This window comes from Adiantum capillus-veneris, chromosome 5 (genome assembly GCF_014529385.1).
Source record: "Adiantum capillus-veneris isolate H3 chromosome 5, ASM1452938v2, whole genome shotgun sequence".
Taxonomy (NCBI): domain Eukaryota; kingdom Viridiplantae; phylum Streptophyta; class Polypodiopsida; order Polypodiales; family Pteridaceae; genus Adiantum; species Adiantum capillus-veneris.
Window position 1 is genome coordinate 65,083,804 of NC_140935.1, and position 15,204 is coordinate 65,099,007.

The window sequence follows — 15,204 nt, forward strand, 5'->3', positions numbered from 1 at the left end:
CCTTCATCAGGGCAAATAACCAATCATTATATACTTTGATTTTCACAGAGATGATGGTAGACTCTCAGAGGCTTGTTACATTCTGTGTAGAAGGCAAACAAGGGATTGAAAGTGGTGGCCGTGGCCAGATATGCAACAATGTGTCAGTAACTACCTAAAAATAGTCTTCTAGTGCATCTACCGATAGAGTAGCCAAGTTCTCTTTATCCTCACAATGGTTACAAGATTTGTAACAGTCTGGCACCACTTTCATTTTCCTAGGCCACTTACTGACGACCAGATCAGCTTTTATTGGTGCTCTTATCAGCATCCTGTTGGCGTTCATGTCAATGCTCCTTGAGGCATTTGCACTGACAACCATCTATAGGCACTCACTTTCAGCTCTACAGAGTGACCTTATTGGTGATCCCGATGGCCCCTTATTGGTGACCAAGTCAGGGCACAAGTATCTGTGACATCCCAAAACTGCCCAAATAAATGAACAGAAAGACCAGCTCAATCCGAGGATTGATCAAGATCTGACAAACATTTATGCAATTAAACTTCATTACAGTGACCGATTATGTTCAGAGTATCAAGAGAAGACAATATGGGTTTTATGAAACAAAGTGTCAAATTGTCAATCGAGCCTGATCAAATTGAAAGGACGGTGCAGAAAAAATGTTTCTGTCATAGCATGTGCAAGCTGCAAATAAGTTGTAGTCATTCCCCCAGGGGAGGAATGCTTGATGCTTTTGATAGCTTCAAATTCACGGTGATGGTTTGGGTTTCTTAGGAACTTCTTAGAATTATTGTTTAACGCTAATTGCTAAACTCTGCTGCTTCTTCCTTCACATGAATTCTGTTTTATATAGGTGGGCTTCCTGGTCTTAACAAGCTCTTGGATGTATTGACACACTGCTAACATAACCTTTTGGTTGTTTAATGAATCTTATCTTTCTGGTTGTACAACCAAGCACCATTTGAATAGATAGCCATGTTAGAAACAAGAGGCAAAAGAGTAGAAAAAACCATTATTTCAAATGTGTTATGTCAAAAGCATGCACAATTTACATCAATGATCTCTTAATAGCAGGTAAAGGAGTAGGATCATGTAATGGCATGTCGAAGTACAACACACCACACCCCAAAGAGCATGGGACTTTAGTGACTAAGAGTAGCCAATCAACATATTACATACACAAATGTGCTGTGGTTGTACATATACAGGTGCCATCAATCCAAACATGCATGACAGGCGCTGAAATGCCTGGCTTTGTGTGACATCACAACTCGAAAAGAGAGGCAATATTTAGGGTGTGAGCCACTTGAGAGTATCATGCTGGAGTGTGAAAAAAGATCCAAGATTGAGATCGCCACAAGGGGAAGGGCACATTCTGAGGCATCATAGAACTTAGACTGAATTAGGGCAAGGCTAACAATGAAGTGTTCTTATTTTTCCCCCTGAAGCAAGAAGCTGATGGATCTCTCTTTTCTTATGGTCAAATTGTAGGCTCTTATAAGAAGTATTGTGCTCGATATGAAAGCGGGCAAAGACCCTTGTTGAGAACTGGTTATAGTGTAACTCAAGCGGGACCAATCACTTACATATTTGGAGGCCGTGTTACTAACTACGTGAAGGTAACAAGGCATGCTTGTTTGTTTCTGCTTCAAACAATAGTTTTGCTGATGAGGTGTGGTTTTCTGAGGGCTAGGTTGAGGAGATCTATGCCATCGATTCTCGAACTCTACTTTGGGTTAAGTTATCCACAAGTGGGAGTATGCCCACAGCCCGCGACGGCCATGCTGCTGCATTTGATGGGAATAAGAGGTAATTACATGTATCTTCATGATCACCTAATGGAATGTTGTTTTCCTTAGTCTGAAGTACTATTTTCTAGTTAGGAACTAGCTTAAGGTCTGGCTGGTTAGCAGGTCACATGTTCCTACTACTAAAAGGTTTGAAGTGTTGGAGGTACGGTCGTGCATAAACAGCTGCAAATGCTCACTCAAAAAGCATGTTGGTTCACAAATGAGAAATTCACAGAAAGGGATTCAAGCCCATGCGTGTGTACAAAGAGAAGTTGAGGCTAAACTGGGTCTCTTTCTGCACTTTTGTGTGTGTGTGTGGTATCCCTTTGTTACGAGGGTGCAAAGTGTCATTTGTGACTATGGCAAGCATTACATGCAGTGCACTCGAGGGGATGTCGAAGCATGCTTGTCAGCGACTGCAAGAGTTGGCTGATTTGCGGCCTCTCTCTAATGCTGAGATGTCGGAGTTATGTGAAGCCTCTGTGTGTATTCAGCGTAATGACAAGCGAAAGCTTGCTAAATGGAAGACGTGTGCTTGTCAACAGGCTTTCATGGACAAAGGCTGTGCTTCGAAGCAATTCTTTAAGCGTTTACATCATTCAAGACTTCCACAGGCAATAAGCGGGTTATGCTTTTCGCGAGTGTTTGGACTTCTTCAAAGCAAGAACTTGCGGATGCCATGGTTTTGCATTATCGACAGGTGTTTGCTGCTCCTTCTCAGGCATCTTTGGCTGCTTGCCATGCGTGTCAATTGATGCTTTCCTTTGTTACTCCGATCATATCCCCGCAAGATGCATGTGTCCTTAAGGACCCCTTCTCTGCTTCAGAATTGCATAGTGCGTTGCTTGCTTTGGGCCGCTGGCGGTCTCCTGGCCGGGATGGGCTTATTGTGGAATTTTTCCTCTCCTTCTAGGAGGCTCTTGAGCATCCACTGCTTTTCATGATTAATGCGGCATGGGAGAAACAAGATTTGCCGTTATCTTGGAAAGAAGGTTTACTTAATTGCTGCCTAAGCAAGCGCTTTGTGAGCGATTTTCTCATTGGTGCCCGATTACTTTGATGCCGGTGGTTTATAAGATATTGGCTAAGATGCTGGTGCATCGCATTAAGGACCATCTTTTTGCAGGACTCCATCAGGATCAATATGGTTTCATTCCACGTCGTTAGATTATGGATAATCTGGCTAATGTTTTGATTGGCATGGAGTACGCTAAGTACACTCAACAAGATGTGTTGGTTATGCAAGTTGACATTGAAAAGGCCGTTGACACTGTACAGTGGGACTTCATTGCCGCCATGATGACGTGCTTAGGGTTTGGTCCTACATTCGCCAATGTGGTTCATTTTTTGTATGCATGTAGCACGTCTTCAGGGATATTGGAAGGTGAATTAATTGAATCTTGGTCTCTTGGTTGTTCGGTCAGGCAGGGCTGCCCCCTTAGTGCTTTGTTGTATGCTATTGCTACTCACCCGCTGTTGACTTATCTTGATCACTTGACTTCTGCTTAGCGTCTTCATGGTCTGCGGTTACCTTGGGGTCGTACTTTCGTTGGCCAGGCTTACGCTGATGATTCGTTGTTTATGCCCCGTAATCAGCAGGCGGATGTCAAGGTGATTATGGAAGCATTGGAACTTTTTGGCATTGCGGCTGGGCTTAGAGTCAACTTTTGTAAATCGAAGCTTCTGCCTCTCCGTTCTTGTGATTGGCATAGTCTGTTGTGGCCAGGTGAGATTGTGTCTTCAAATGTCATCACTAGGCATTTGGGTTATCCAATTGGATGGAATGTTACTCACTCTCAGAATTGGGTCATGCAACGCTTGAATGTCAAATTGCATTAATGGAAGCTATGTACTTGGCCTTTGCATGTTCGTCTGCGAATTGTTCAGAGTATCCTGTTGGCATATGTTCAGTTCTTTTTGCCACTGATGCATTGGCCTCGCCGATCTCTTGATTCTCTTATGTCGGACATTATGTCCCATTTGTGGCGGACTCATGCTTTGAAAAAAGGATTACGCTTGATGTCGATGGAGAAGCTTTGCACTCCTAAATGTCTCGATGGACTTAATACCTTTGCTTGATGGTGATCGCATGTTTGATTGGGCCCTTCGGTACACGCCTTTTCCAGATATTTCTGTAGGTCGAATTTATGCTCGTCTTCTACCACAACCATGGCTTGATGGTCATTGTAATGCCCTTTGGCGCATGCACAAATTTGACCTCTAGTGGAGGAGGCTCCTCTCTGCCTTGTGGAAAAGCCATTTGCCTTCGAAAGAGCGCCTGTTTCTTTGGCGCTGTTTGCTTGGAGTGCTTTCCATCAGCACTTGTCTTCGGGCGCGTCATATTCTTCCTTCTTCTTGCGTTCGTTGCTCGATTGCAGAAGAGGATATTTGTCACTTGTTGTGGGATTGCTGCGTTACTAGAGACTTCCTTCGCCATGTATCGGACTGTATGCGGCTCCGTTTTCCTAGAGTTGTCTTTCACAAAAGGTTTTGGGCATTTGGCATTTTCTCCCCGACACTACAACGTTTTGCGGTCTTCTGTATGTGGGTCAGATACTGGGCTTACTGGACCTTGTGGAGTCAGCGTAATGCTTACATGTTCCATCGTACTCATGCAGACCCATTCCCTCTCTTCAGGCTTGCAATCGTTACAGTTTTCTTTGGAAGTTGGTGATATCACCTTAGAGATGCGTCAGCTTTCATATGAATGTTTTTAGCTACTGTCTACAGTTGAGTAGTTCTGTGCTTTTCCGCTTGTATATGATCTTTGCAGTGGGTTTTCTTTGAGGTTTCCCACTAGTAAATTAATCAATCGATTTACAAAAAAACAGAAAGTGTGTGTGTGTGGTTGCCTAGATCTCCTGCGCTCCTGTCGTGTGAATTCCCTACGCACAGCAGCAGCCATAAAAGCATTCTCGCCAGCGTGTGTGTGTTGGGGTAAGAGAATCAGAGAGAGCACGCGCAACGAATCCACAATCTTGTAACCCTGGCTGCGCATTATCCTGCCGTGGCACGTACATAGTGTGAAATAAAAACATTCACCTCACTCTTGACACTTCTTGAGGTATGCAAATAAAAGCAATCACGTACATATTGTGATATATGTTGAAGTGTCTATTGTGGTCATTATCATGTACATACCTATCCGGGGAGTCGTGGCCCTAGATGTGGCACATTCGCGTGCTTTTCCACTTGATAAGATGCTTAATTTGGTCTAACAATGTACATAGTCCAAGTGTTTCATGGTGGCACACTCATCTCGCCTGTAAAGACTGATGCGGACAAAAACTGCCAAAAATAGCAGCTAACTGGCGCCGTTGCAGAATTGCATGGAAAGTGACCCAAAATGGTATATTGATGAAAAATGATTCTTATCTATGCTTTTTATGCTTATGCGAGTGATCCCACAAGTTTAGGGATTTTTTTGATTCCGTTTGGGATTTTTCGCATGAAAAATGACATTTTTTGGGTCAAAATAGACCTAGTTTTGGTCCAAAGTGACAAAATGGGCCAAAACTTGACACATCAGCTCATATTGCCATGGGAAAGAGAGAAAGAGCTGCTTTTTACAGGAAAAACCAACAATTTTGCTCTATTGTGCAATAGCTTCCATGGTTGCCCAATCTATGTGTGCTGCAGTCCCGCCTCTTCGCAATCTTGTATCTGAGCTTGTGAGGGAGTGAATAAGGGTTTTTCCTTATCAAAAGGGTGTGTGGGCTTCACTTTAGAAGCTCATAAATCTCTGCAAAATCAGAAAATTGTCGTCGTGAAGGTGGAGCTCGAGCATTCCTTTCAACTGTTTGATGTTAACGACTATGTAATTTGGGGCGAGGCTACATGATACCATGAAAGAGGTTTGGGTTTTGATTGAGATTGTGCCTGTATGAGCATTGAGGTTTCATGGCTGAAACTTTAGTGTTTTTAAATGGTCTTTTAAAGTGAAATTGAATGTGATTTGGTGATCCTCTCATCATAATCTCGACTACGAAAACAAGCAGACTCCAAGCACGATAGGAAAAGGGTTTGTGACTTTGCTGTCATGAACGCTCTTGGACTTTTTGTCACCCTTTAGAAAGAGGGTTGGTGATTCTCCACAAACGCTTTTTCACAAAGGGTTTGTGACTCTCATCACGAATTCTCACAGCCAGAGGTTTTACACCTTCCTAGCTAGACCGCACACATTCCGACATTTCTGGTGAACCCGACGCGAAGTAGCTGGGGTGGGGGTTCAAATACTTGTTTTGAAAGGTTTAATTACAAATAATTAAAGCTATGGATCAGCAAGAGCAAAAAGGCATGCGTTTTGATCAAGGCACAATGCAAATGTTTCAAGCATTCGCCATGTTTATGCAAGAACAACAGGCTGCAGAAAGAAGGGAGGTGTCAGCAACCAAAGCCCTTCAAGCTATTGTGAACAAAATGGATCATTTTGAAGGGAAAGATATCACAAAGTTTCTTCGTGGTTATGTAAAGGATGGAGCTACAACGGGTTCCAGAGGTTGACATGATTCGTTGTTTTGAGCTTGTTGTGGTCCCCGAGATTAGAGACCATGTAAGGGGAATCAGGGAGGAGCATGGAAAAGGTTGGGAGCAATTCAAATTAGCCCTAAAGGAGGAATACTTCATGGAAGACTCTCAAAGGGTTAGAAAAAGGACCTTCTTGGAATGGGTTGCAAAGCCAAAAGAAGGACTTTCTATCAACGAATTGTTGAAAGAGTTTGAGCGGTGCTATGCTCAACTGTCAGGAACAGAGCGGGCTACTTTGGATAGTGAAAAGACTTTGGATAGTGAAAAGACTGATCTGTTCCTTCAAGCTGCAGGTTCTGAGCTCCAAGAAAAGCTAGAGCTACGCCTTGAAGACAAGAATACAGAATAGGGTCTTAAGGCTGAGTGGAAAGAGGTTGAAGACGCAGTCTCAATGCTTGCTAAGAGGCGACGTCGTAAGGACAAGATGATGGATGGTACTACCTCTCCTCCTAGCACGTCAGAGATCTACCAAAGCCTACTGTTGTGAGTCCAAAAGGTGATAATTCAATGCTTGATGAGCTTGTTAAGGGCATGCGAGAAATGGAGTTAAAGCTAACAAGGCTTGAAGAGAAAGGACAACCTGCAGGACAAAAATCCCAAAGCAAAGAAGGTTTTGTGCACAGATACATATGGTGTGATGGCACAGACCATGGCAGAAGGGATTGTGATAGCTTCAGTGATGTCTTAAAACGAGACCTTGTGTTTTTTAAGGATGGCAAGATCCATCTGCGGGAGACAGGTATGCCATTAGGAACTAACTTTGGGAAAGGAGGCATGCGAAAGTTAGTGGAGGATATGGCGACCAGTCATGCTATTTCTGTAGTGGAGGCTGCTACCAATGGGGCTAAGATAGAGCTCATTCCAAAGAAAGCGTTAAAGTCTACTCCAGATGCTTTTGAGAGGTTGATAGCTTGTGGCCATATGCAGTAGCCTCAATTGAAAAAGGGAAGGTAACTAAACAAATATTACATGAAGCTAGTGATTGCATACGCCATACAACAGGTTGGGATGACCCTGTGGACTCTTTATCAGTGCATGCCTATCTTGCAAAATGTTGTAACAATGAAGCAATTGTGGAAGAGAAGCGTAGACGTGAGAATGGAGATGTAGGTTCTTCTACTTCAAAGAGGGTTACAAGAGCCGGAGGAAGAAAGGATCCAGGACCTTCTTATGAGGCTCCACCACAGGTGTCTCCTCTCTTGAGATTCCTATGGAGGAGACATCTACATGGAAGAAGAAAGAGCAAGGAAAAGCTAAAGCAAAAGGCCCTACATACAAACTACAATCTGACATTGAAGCTGCCACAAATTTAAAGCAAGTATTGGAGGAAAGGATTTTGAATAGCAAAGTTGAGTTTACCTTGGGTAAGGTTCTTGGCATTGCTAAACGCGAGTTTCATGAGAAATTATAGATATCATAAAAAGAAAGAGGCAAAATCTCACTGAGTCTATTCCTCCACAGTCTAAAGGTGAAGGGGAGTCACTTAAGGAACATGGAATATGTCTAAGAGAGTGATTGTGATGAAAGTGTGGTAGGATGCTACCAGCCTTCTCGAAGAGATGCACATGCTAGATTTGCAGATGATGATGATGATGATGAAGCCTCCTATAAAAGCCACTACTCCAAAAGTCATTGGGCAAGAGCTACAACAAAAACCTTAGTCAAGGTGGGTGATCTTGAGGAGCCATATGTTGCATTGATAGATCATGGCTCTGAGATCAATCTAATGTCTAAGAGTCTTTACATGAAGGGTAAGTGGCCGATAGACACAGACCATGGGTGGATGATTAGAGCTGCAAATAACCCATCGGGAGAGCTGTATGGGGCTTGTCCAAATGTGAAAGTGGCGATTGGTAATGTGACGGATGAGCAAAACTTCTTTGTGCAGGAGATGTCTACCTATCCTCTTATCCTTGGGCAGCCATACATCACAGCCGTTCGCATAGAAACAAAGGTCTTGGATGATGGTTGTAGCAGGGCTATAGTGTCACTTCACAGGACAGACAGTTGGACAGTTGGTTACGCTTGGTGTGGTTCACACTGGACGGACCCGCTGGTCTCAGGAGTGACATGTGGCAGGTACCTACCGACGGTGGTCTAGTGGACCTCGTGGCCAGGTCACCACATGGCTGACATTTATGAGCCGTTGGTGGCTCTTTATGGTGGTACATAGGAGTAGTAGCGGTTGGTCATCGGGATCATCTTCTTCACCTTTGGTCTAGCATCGTCGAGGTAGCGAGTCTTACACAGAGCACTGCTTCATCGTCCCTGCACATCTGAGCCTCGACACCCCATTTGTACCTGTGAGTCCTGGGCTGGAGCTGAGTGTGCTGCCACGCCAGAGTCTGTACATGGTTTTTGAGCTAGTGGAGTCCACATGTTATGTACCACTGTTGTGTCTCTGTTGTTATCCATTGTTTCTGTGTTTCTTTCTGTTTGAGAGAGTTCCCATTTGTTTGAGTGAGATTGTCACGCACATTGCACTGAGGGACACCCACACTGTAGAGAGCACGACACATTATCCGCACTACAGGTGCTCTCATTTTGGCGATCACGGTGGGACCTCAACTGAAATCTCATTCTGTGAGGGGCAAATCTTGAAGCTAGTTAGGTTTATCTAGCTTCGCCTACCTTCGCCAACCTGGCCTTGCACTGTTCTCCTCTCGCCTAGTCCAACTGGTCTAGTCCCCTCTCGCCTGGTCCAACTGGTCTAGTCCTCTCTCGCCCTGGTCCAACCTGTCCTTGTCCCTGGTCTAGACCTCCTCGACCCTGGCCTAGTCCTCCTCGTCCCTGGTCCAGCCGGGTCTAGTCACTTACCTGGTCTGGTCTGGTCTGGTCTGGTCTGGTCTGGTCTGGTGGAGTCTAGACCTGTCACAAGTTTTCTTGCCCCAAGCTTGGTTGGACTGGTGGTCACTCCATGACACATACAAGGAGGTCAGTCGAGCCTCAAAGCGCACTATTGAGCCCTCTGAATACTATCACAAAAGACGACCTTTGACACCTTGTAGAAATCCTTCAACCTCATCACCTATACCTCCACATACCACATCACCCATTCCTTCATCAGGTTCCCCATCTTCCCGATCACCTTCTCCAGTAAAGCTCTCTCCTATTCTGATATAGCAAGCTATAGAGCAACAGGCTCTGCAAGGAATCATGGAGCCACTAGCTAGTGTTTTGGCCAAGGTAAACATCAAGTTCCCTACCTTCAAAGGGTTTTCTTCAGAAGATGTTGACGACCATGCAAGAAGATTTGTATCTCTCTGTAGGGGACGTTGTCTGAACAGAGAAGATGCTTATTTGGTACTATTTTCATCCACCTTGGATGGCCTAGCAGATAAATGGTACAGCCAATTTGCAGAGGACCATTTTGCAACTTGGGCAGCCTTAAGACAGCAGTTCTGTGCAGCGTTCAGGCCGGGTGACTACCAGGAGAAGGTGTTGGATGAGTTGGCCAACACGGTGCTCAAGCCAGAGGAGACTTTTGCAGAGCTTATGACTAAAACTAAGTCGCTGGTGGCCAAGCTTCCCCAACAACCCGGTGAATTCATGGTTAAAAAGTGGGTGGAGAAGGCGCTTCCCAAAACTTCTCAGCAAAAACTCCGAGAGAGTCTCCAACCTGACGCCACTCTCGAGGAGTTCATCGCAGCTGCTACTAGGATAGAGGGGGCTAGGAAGCTGTTCAACAACTCTCCTCACATAGATACTCCCTCTGTGTTCTCGGAAGGTAGTTCTGCTAATCCTTTAACTTCTTTACGCAGGGAATTGGAAGCCCTAAAGTTACAGCGAGCTCTTCAAGAGGAGAGGTCCTTCTCTCTTAGACAAGAGAAGCCTCCAAATCATGAGGCATTGGAACAGATTAAGCACGAACTAGAAGAGCTCAAGTGTCAGCAAGAGAATGGAGCTTTGCGATTCATACAAGATATGCAACCTGTAAACAAGGTTACCATCAGGAATGTGGGTACAAGACCTATAGTGGATGAATTTACAGAGGCGTTTGAACTTTGCAGGAAGGTCAATTTACTCAATGGGGGATCTTTGTTCAGGGTAGGATCAATTTCAGCTAAGTAGAGACCTGACAACTATGAAAACAACTTTGGGACTGGTAAGGTGTGAACCTTACCTCAAGGAGCAACAAATTCAGTTGCACATATGACGAATGGGATGAACAAGGTTCTACGTGACTTTATACCTCAAATCACAATGCCATTTCTTGATGATGTTGACGGCCGGTTTTCGAAACCACGGCCGCGAGAACCAAACCCCAAGAAGGGGAGAGTGCATTACCAAGAGAAACGATAAAAAAAAGAGAGTTTTTTTAAACATTCACCACCCCTCTATGCTTAACCACCGGCGGTTCGCCACCAATTTGGCCACACCTCTCTCCATTATCGCCAGAAGACAGAAGCCTCTCTCTCTCTCCTGCTCGGCTCCGCCAACAAGCTCTCTCTCTCTTATCCTGCTTCTGCATCGCGTGGCCCAATGGGCGCATAAAACAAGCTGCCATTGTTTTTTTTATTATTTTCCACTGGCGGATTGCCACGCTTTTACAAATTTTCTCTCTCTTTCTTTCATTATAATTATTCTCTCTCTCTCTCTCTCTCTCTCTCTCTCTCTCTCTCTCTCTCTTACCTATCCTCGCTCGTCCATATCCCTGCCCGGTGGGCCGCCATATCACCCTCGCCCTCTCCCCTCTCGTCCACACTCCCTCGACCTCACTCTTCCTTTCTCTCTCTCCCTCTTGTTTTCTTCCCACCGGCAGGCCACCGTCATATTCTCTCTCTCTCTCTCTCTCTCTCTCTCTCTCTCTCTCTCTCTCTCCATCCATTTGCTCACACTCTCTCTCTCTCTCTCTGAGTAAGCGGCCCCGCGGGCATGGAATAGAATATCTCACTCTCTCTCTCTCTCTCTCTCTCTCTCTCTCTCTCTCTCTCTCTCTCTCTCGTTTTCCCTACACACCTCCTTCTTCCCTCTTTCGCTATCTCCCCTCTCGGCCATCTACAACTCCCTCTCTCTCGCTCGTTCTCTGTGTCAGGACAGCCCATGAGGGTGCAAAAAAAAAAAAACTCTCTCCCCCTCTACAACCACACACACACACACCTTACACTCTCACCCACACACCCCTCACCCCTGCAATCTCTCCCTGGCCCGCTGCTCGTTGACCTTACCCCCTTCCCTTGCTCTCTGTCCGCCATGCGCAGGCAGCCACTCTCTCTCTCTCTCTCTCTCTCTCTCTCTCTCTCTCTCTCTCTCTCTCTCTCTCTCTCTCACTCTTTCTCTCTCTCGCTCCCGGTTCAGGCCCGAAGGCGCAAGAAACTCTCTCTCTCTCTCTCTCTCTCTCTCTCTCTCTTATCCACACCCACTCACCCACTCCCTCACCTTCTCCCTCCCTTGCCACCTCACCCCGCCCCCTCCCTCTCTCTCTCTCTCGCTGTGTCACCACAGCTCGCAGTAAGCCTCTCTCCCTCCACTTTCTCTCTCCCTCTCTGGTTCAAGCCCGCCAGCACCGAGGTCATTCTCTCTCTCTCTCTCTCTCTCTCTCTCTCTCTCTCTCTCTCTCTCTCTCTCCGTGCAACCACAGCTAGTCCTACCAGTTCAAGTCCTACAGCTACCGATGCAACCACTACCACAATCACCACTTACACTCATCCTACGCCCACCACCAATTGGTACCCACACACCAAGTGTCATTGGTCTTGCAGAAGAGGTCAAGATGAAGATAACAGAAGAAGGATCAAGCGAGAAGTTGGTTCAAAGGACTGAAGCAGTGGAACAAGAGGTTAAAAAATCAAAAGATGCTACCCCAGTGAAGGGGGTAAGTCAAGAAAATTGTGTTACAAATGCTAGTACATCTCTAACCTTGGATGAAATAGACACCAAAGCGATCAATCGACAGCATTGGGCAGTAAGGGTAAGAAGGTGTAAAGTGTTGATCAAGCCTCGTCAGAGTAAGAGGAATGCAAAGAGCATGGAAGATACAAGAGAAGAGGAAGACGAGCCTGCTAGCAAGGCTTTGCAGAAGATGGACAACATATCAAGCAAAGGGGAGAACTTTGAAAACAGAAGCCAGTGCACCAGCATGGACCAAGAACAGTAACGAGAGGACCATGACAAAGAGGTAAGTATGAATTAAGGTTTGGAGTTGGATATTGCTCCAAAGGCTTGGCAGCCGAGCAAGACTTTATTGTGTAGTGTCATAGATTTAGAGATGGGTAATGCCTCTAGTCTACTAAAAGGTGTTATAAACTTGGAGATGGGTAATGCCTCTAGTTTATCCGAGGGTGTTCAGAGTAAGTTTGATGATCAACATGTTGCCAACCTTTTAAGGATGTTCCAGACGACTCCACAACGCAGCATTGTGTTTGCATGGGATGCATCAGACCTATGGTTATGGTTAACCACTAGAACATATAGAGGAAAGATCAACATGGAGATCAAAGTTAAGGAACCATGGATAGACAAATGGCTGATAGAATGCAAGAATGAAGACCTCATTCCCCATTTGGTGCAATTTTTTACAAATAGTGCATCCTCTCTTTGGAGAGAGATAAGTGGATTACGCTTGTATTTAAGCCGCAAGGTAGGTGGCTTACTATCAACATCAGAAAAGACAGCTGACATGTTTGAGCACATCCAAGAGAAGCATGACATGCTTGCAGGTTTTTCCAATCACGGCAGTACGCAAGATTTTGAAGACAACCGGAGCTCACCACAGCAACAAGGCAGCCATATATGGTGGATTCTTGGCACATTCTTGGGAGTCATAATTTTCAGTTCTGTCTTTGCAGGAGCCAAGATGCTCATTTCTTCTCTCGCTACTGGTGGTTACAAATTTGGTCCTATTTGGCATGCAAATTTTATTGTTCGGACACTGCAAATAACGATCCTATTCTTCACTTGGGATCCATGAGGACACTGGCACGAAGTTCTAGAAGCCATGGGCTTCCTATTTAATCAACCGACACTATTCCAAGGAATAGGCTATCAGCTGGACCGGTTGCAGATTCATGCATGTCCCAGAAATCTCACCAATGGACAAATGGAATGGCTAGTTCAGAAGGCAACTCGATATCGGATCCTACAGATCAGCTGAAGAAGAATCAAAGTCAGGGCTAGAGACATGAATGCCTCTAGCCAAAAGAGGAGGGCTAATGACGGCCAGTTTTCGAAACCACGGCCGCGAGAACCAAACCCCAAGAAGGGGAGAGTGCATTACCAAGAGTAACGATAAAATAAAGAGAGTTTTTTTTAACATTCACCACCTCTCTATGCATAACCACTGGCGGTCCGCCACCAATTTGGCCACACCTCTCTCCATTATTGCCAGAAGACAGAAGCCTCTCTCTCTCCTGCTCGGCTCCGCCAACAAGCTCTCTCTCTTATCCTGCTTCTGCATCGCTTGGCCCAATGGGCGCATAAAACAAGCTGCCATTGTTTTTTTATTATTTTCCACTGGCGGGCTGCCACGCTTTTACAAATTTTCTCTCTCTCTCTCTCTCTCTCTCTCTCTCTCTCTCACGCATCCTCGCTCGTCCATACCCCTGCCCGGCGGGCCACCATATCACCCTTTCCCTCTCCCCTCTCGTCCACACTCTCCCCTCCCTTTCTCTCCCTCTTGTTTTCTTGCCACCGGCGTGCCGCCGTCATATTCTCTCTCTCTCTCTCTCTCTCTCTCTCTCTCTCTCTCTCTCTCTCTCCATCGATTTGCTCTCTCTCTCTCTCTCTCTCTCTCTCTCTCTGAGTAAGCGGCCCCACGGGCATGGAATCTCTCTCTCTCTCTCTCTCTCTCTCTCTCTCTCTCAGTGCAGCCGTTTTTTAACCTAGTAGACAGCAGTCCACTCTTTTGATCATAACTTCTTCATCCGAACTCCGATTTGGGTGATCTATAGCCTCAATCGAAGAGCACGAAGTCCTCTACGCATTGATGTAAAGACAGAAATTTTCAGAGTTATGGAAGGCGTTTCTGTAGCAGCATTTCCGAAGTGAACAGGTTCAACAAAATTGATTCTCATCTCCTATTTTACATACAATGTCTTCCGGCACTCGCAAGGGTTCTTCTTCTTCAACAAGGTCCACAACCATTGTGGAAAATGATCCAAAATCTCCTAAGTATGGAGATAGCAACACAACCACCCAACCAACGACATCGGAAACCATGATCATGGCGTACTTGGTATCATTGCAAGAGACCGTAAACAAACAAGGCGAAGACTTACGAGCACTTGCAATGGAGAATGGCACACTAAGGGTACTTGTGGTTGAGAATGAGAATCTCAAGAGGACACTTGAGATGCAAACAACACGTTTGATGCAACTTGAAGAGGAAGTCAAGGAATGTAAACGCTCTCTTGTGGACTTGAATGCTTTGAAGGAGCGGATGAGCAAAGTAGAGCATGACCATGTATTGAAAGAGGAGAAATTTGACACTATGAGCCGGGATGTATGCGACATGAAAAATGTATGCACAAACAAGTCTTGGGCTGATGTATGTGGTAGCAATGTGGTTTCTAATTCCTCACTCATGCAAGCTATGGTTCAAACAAAGAATGTTGAGAATGTGGATGTGGAGGAGTTGAAGGAACGAGAGCGACGTTCCAAGAACATTGTTATTCGTGGAATTCCCGAAGAGAAGTTAGAGACACCTCCTTCTCTTGCCATTGTTATTGAAGATTTCTTCAAAACCCACTTTGGCATGTCCGGAGTTATGGTCTATGGAGCACATAGAGTGGGGAAGCAAGGAGCTCCTCGCTCGGGAGAACGACCAATTGTATGCACCATGCCGGATGAGACCAAGCGAAAGATTATCCTTGATAATAGTTGGATCTATTTGAGGGATACAAAATGTTTTGTATGTGAAGATCGCACTATTAAGCAACAAAATATGCG

General features: G+C 45.4%; 1 protein-coding gene across 1 annotated transcript in view; it reads left to right on the forward strand.

Moving 5' to 3' along the window:
• LOC147457446 (dynein regulatory complex subunit 7-like) overlaps positions 1-15,204 on the forward strand; it is a 318,156-nt gene that overhangs the window by 69,953 nt on the left and 232,999 nt on the right. Inside the window, exons 7-8 of the mRNA XM_086512336.1 lie at positions 1,493-1,620; positions 1,695-1,810. Of these exons, the coding sequence (XP_086368462.1) occupies positions 1,493-1,620; positions 1,695-1,810 (244 nt within the window). The remainder of the gene's footprint in view (positions 1-1,492; positions 1,621-1,694; positions 1,811-15,204) is intronic.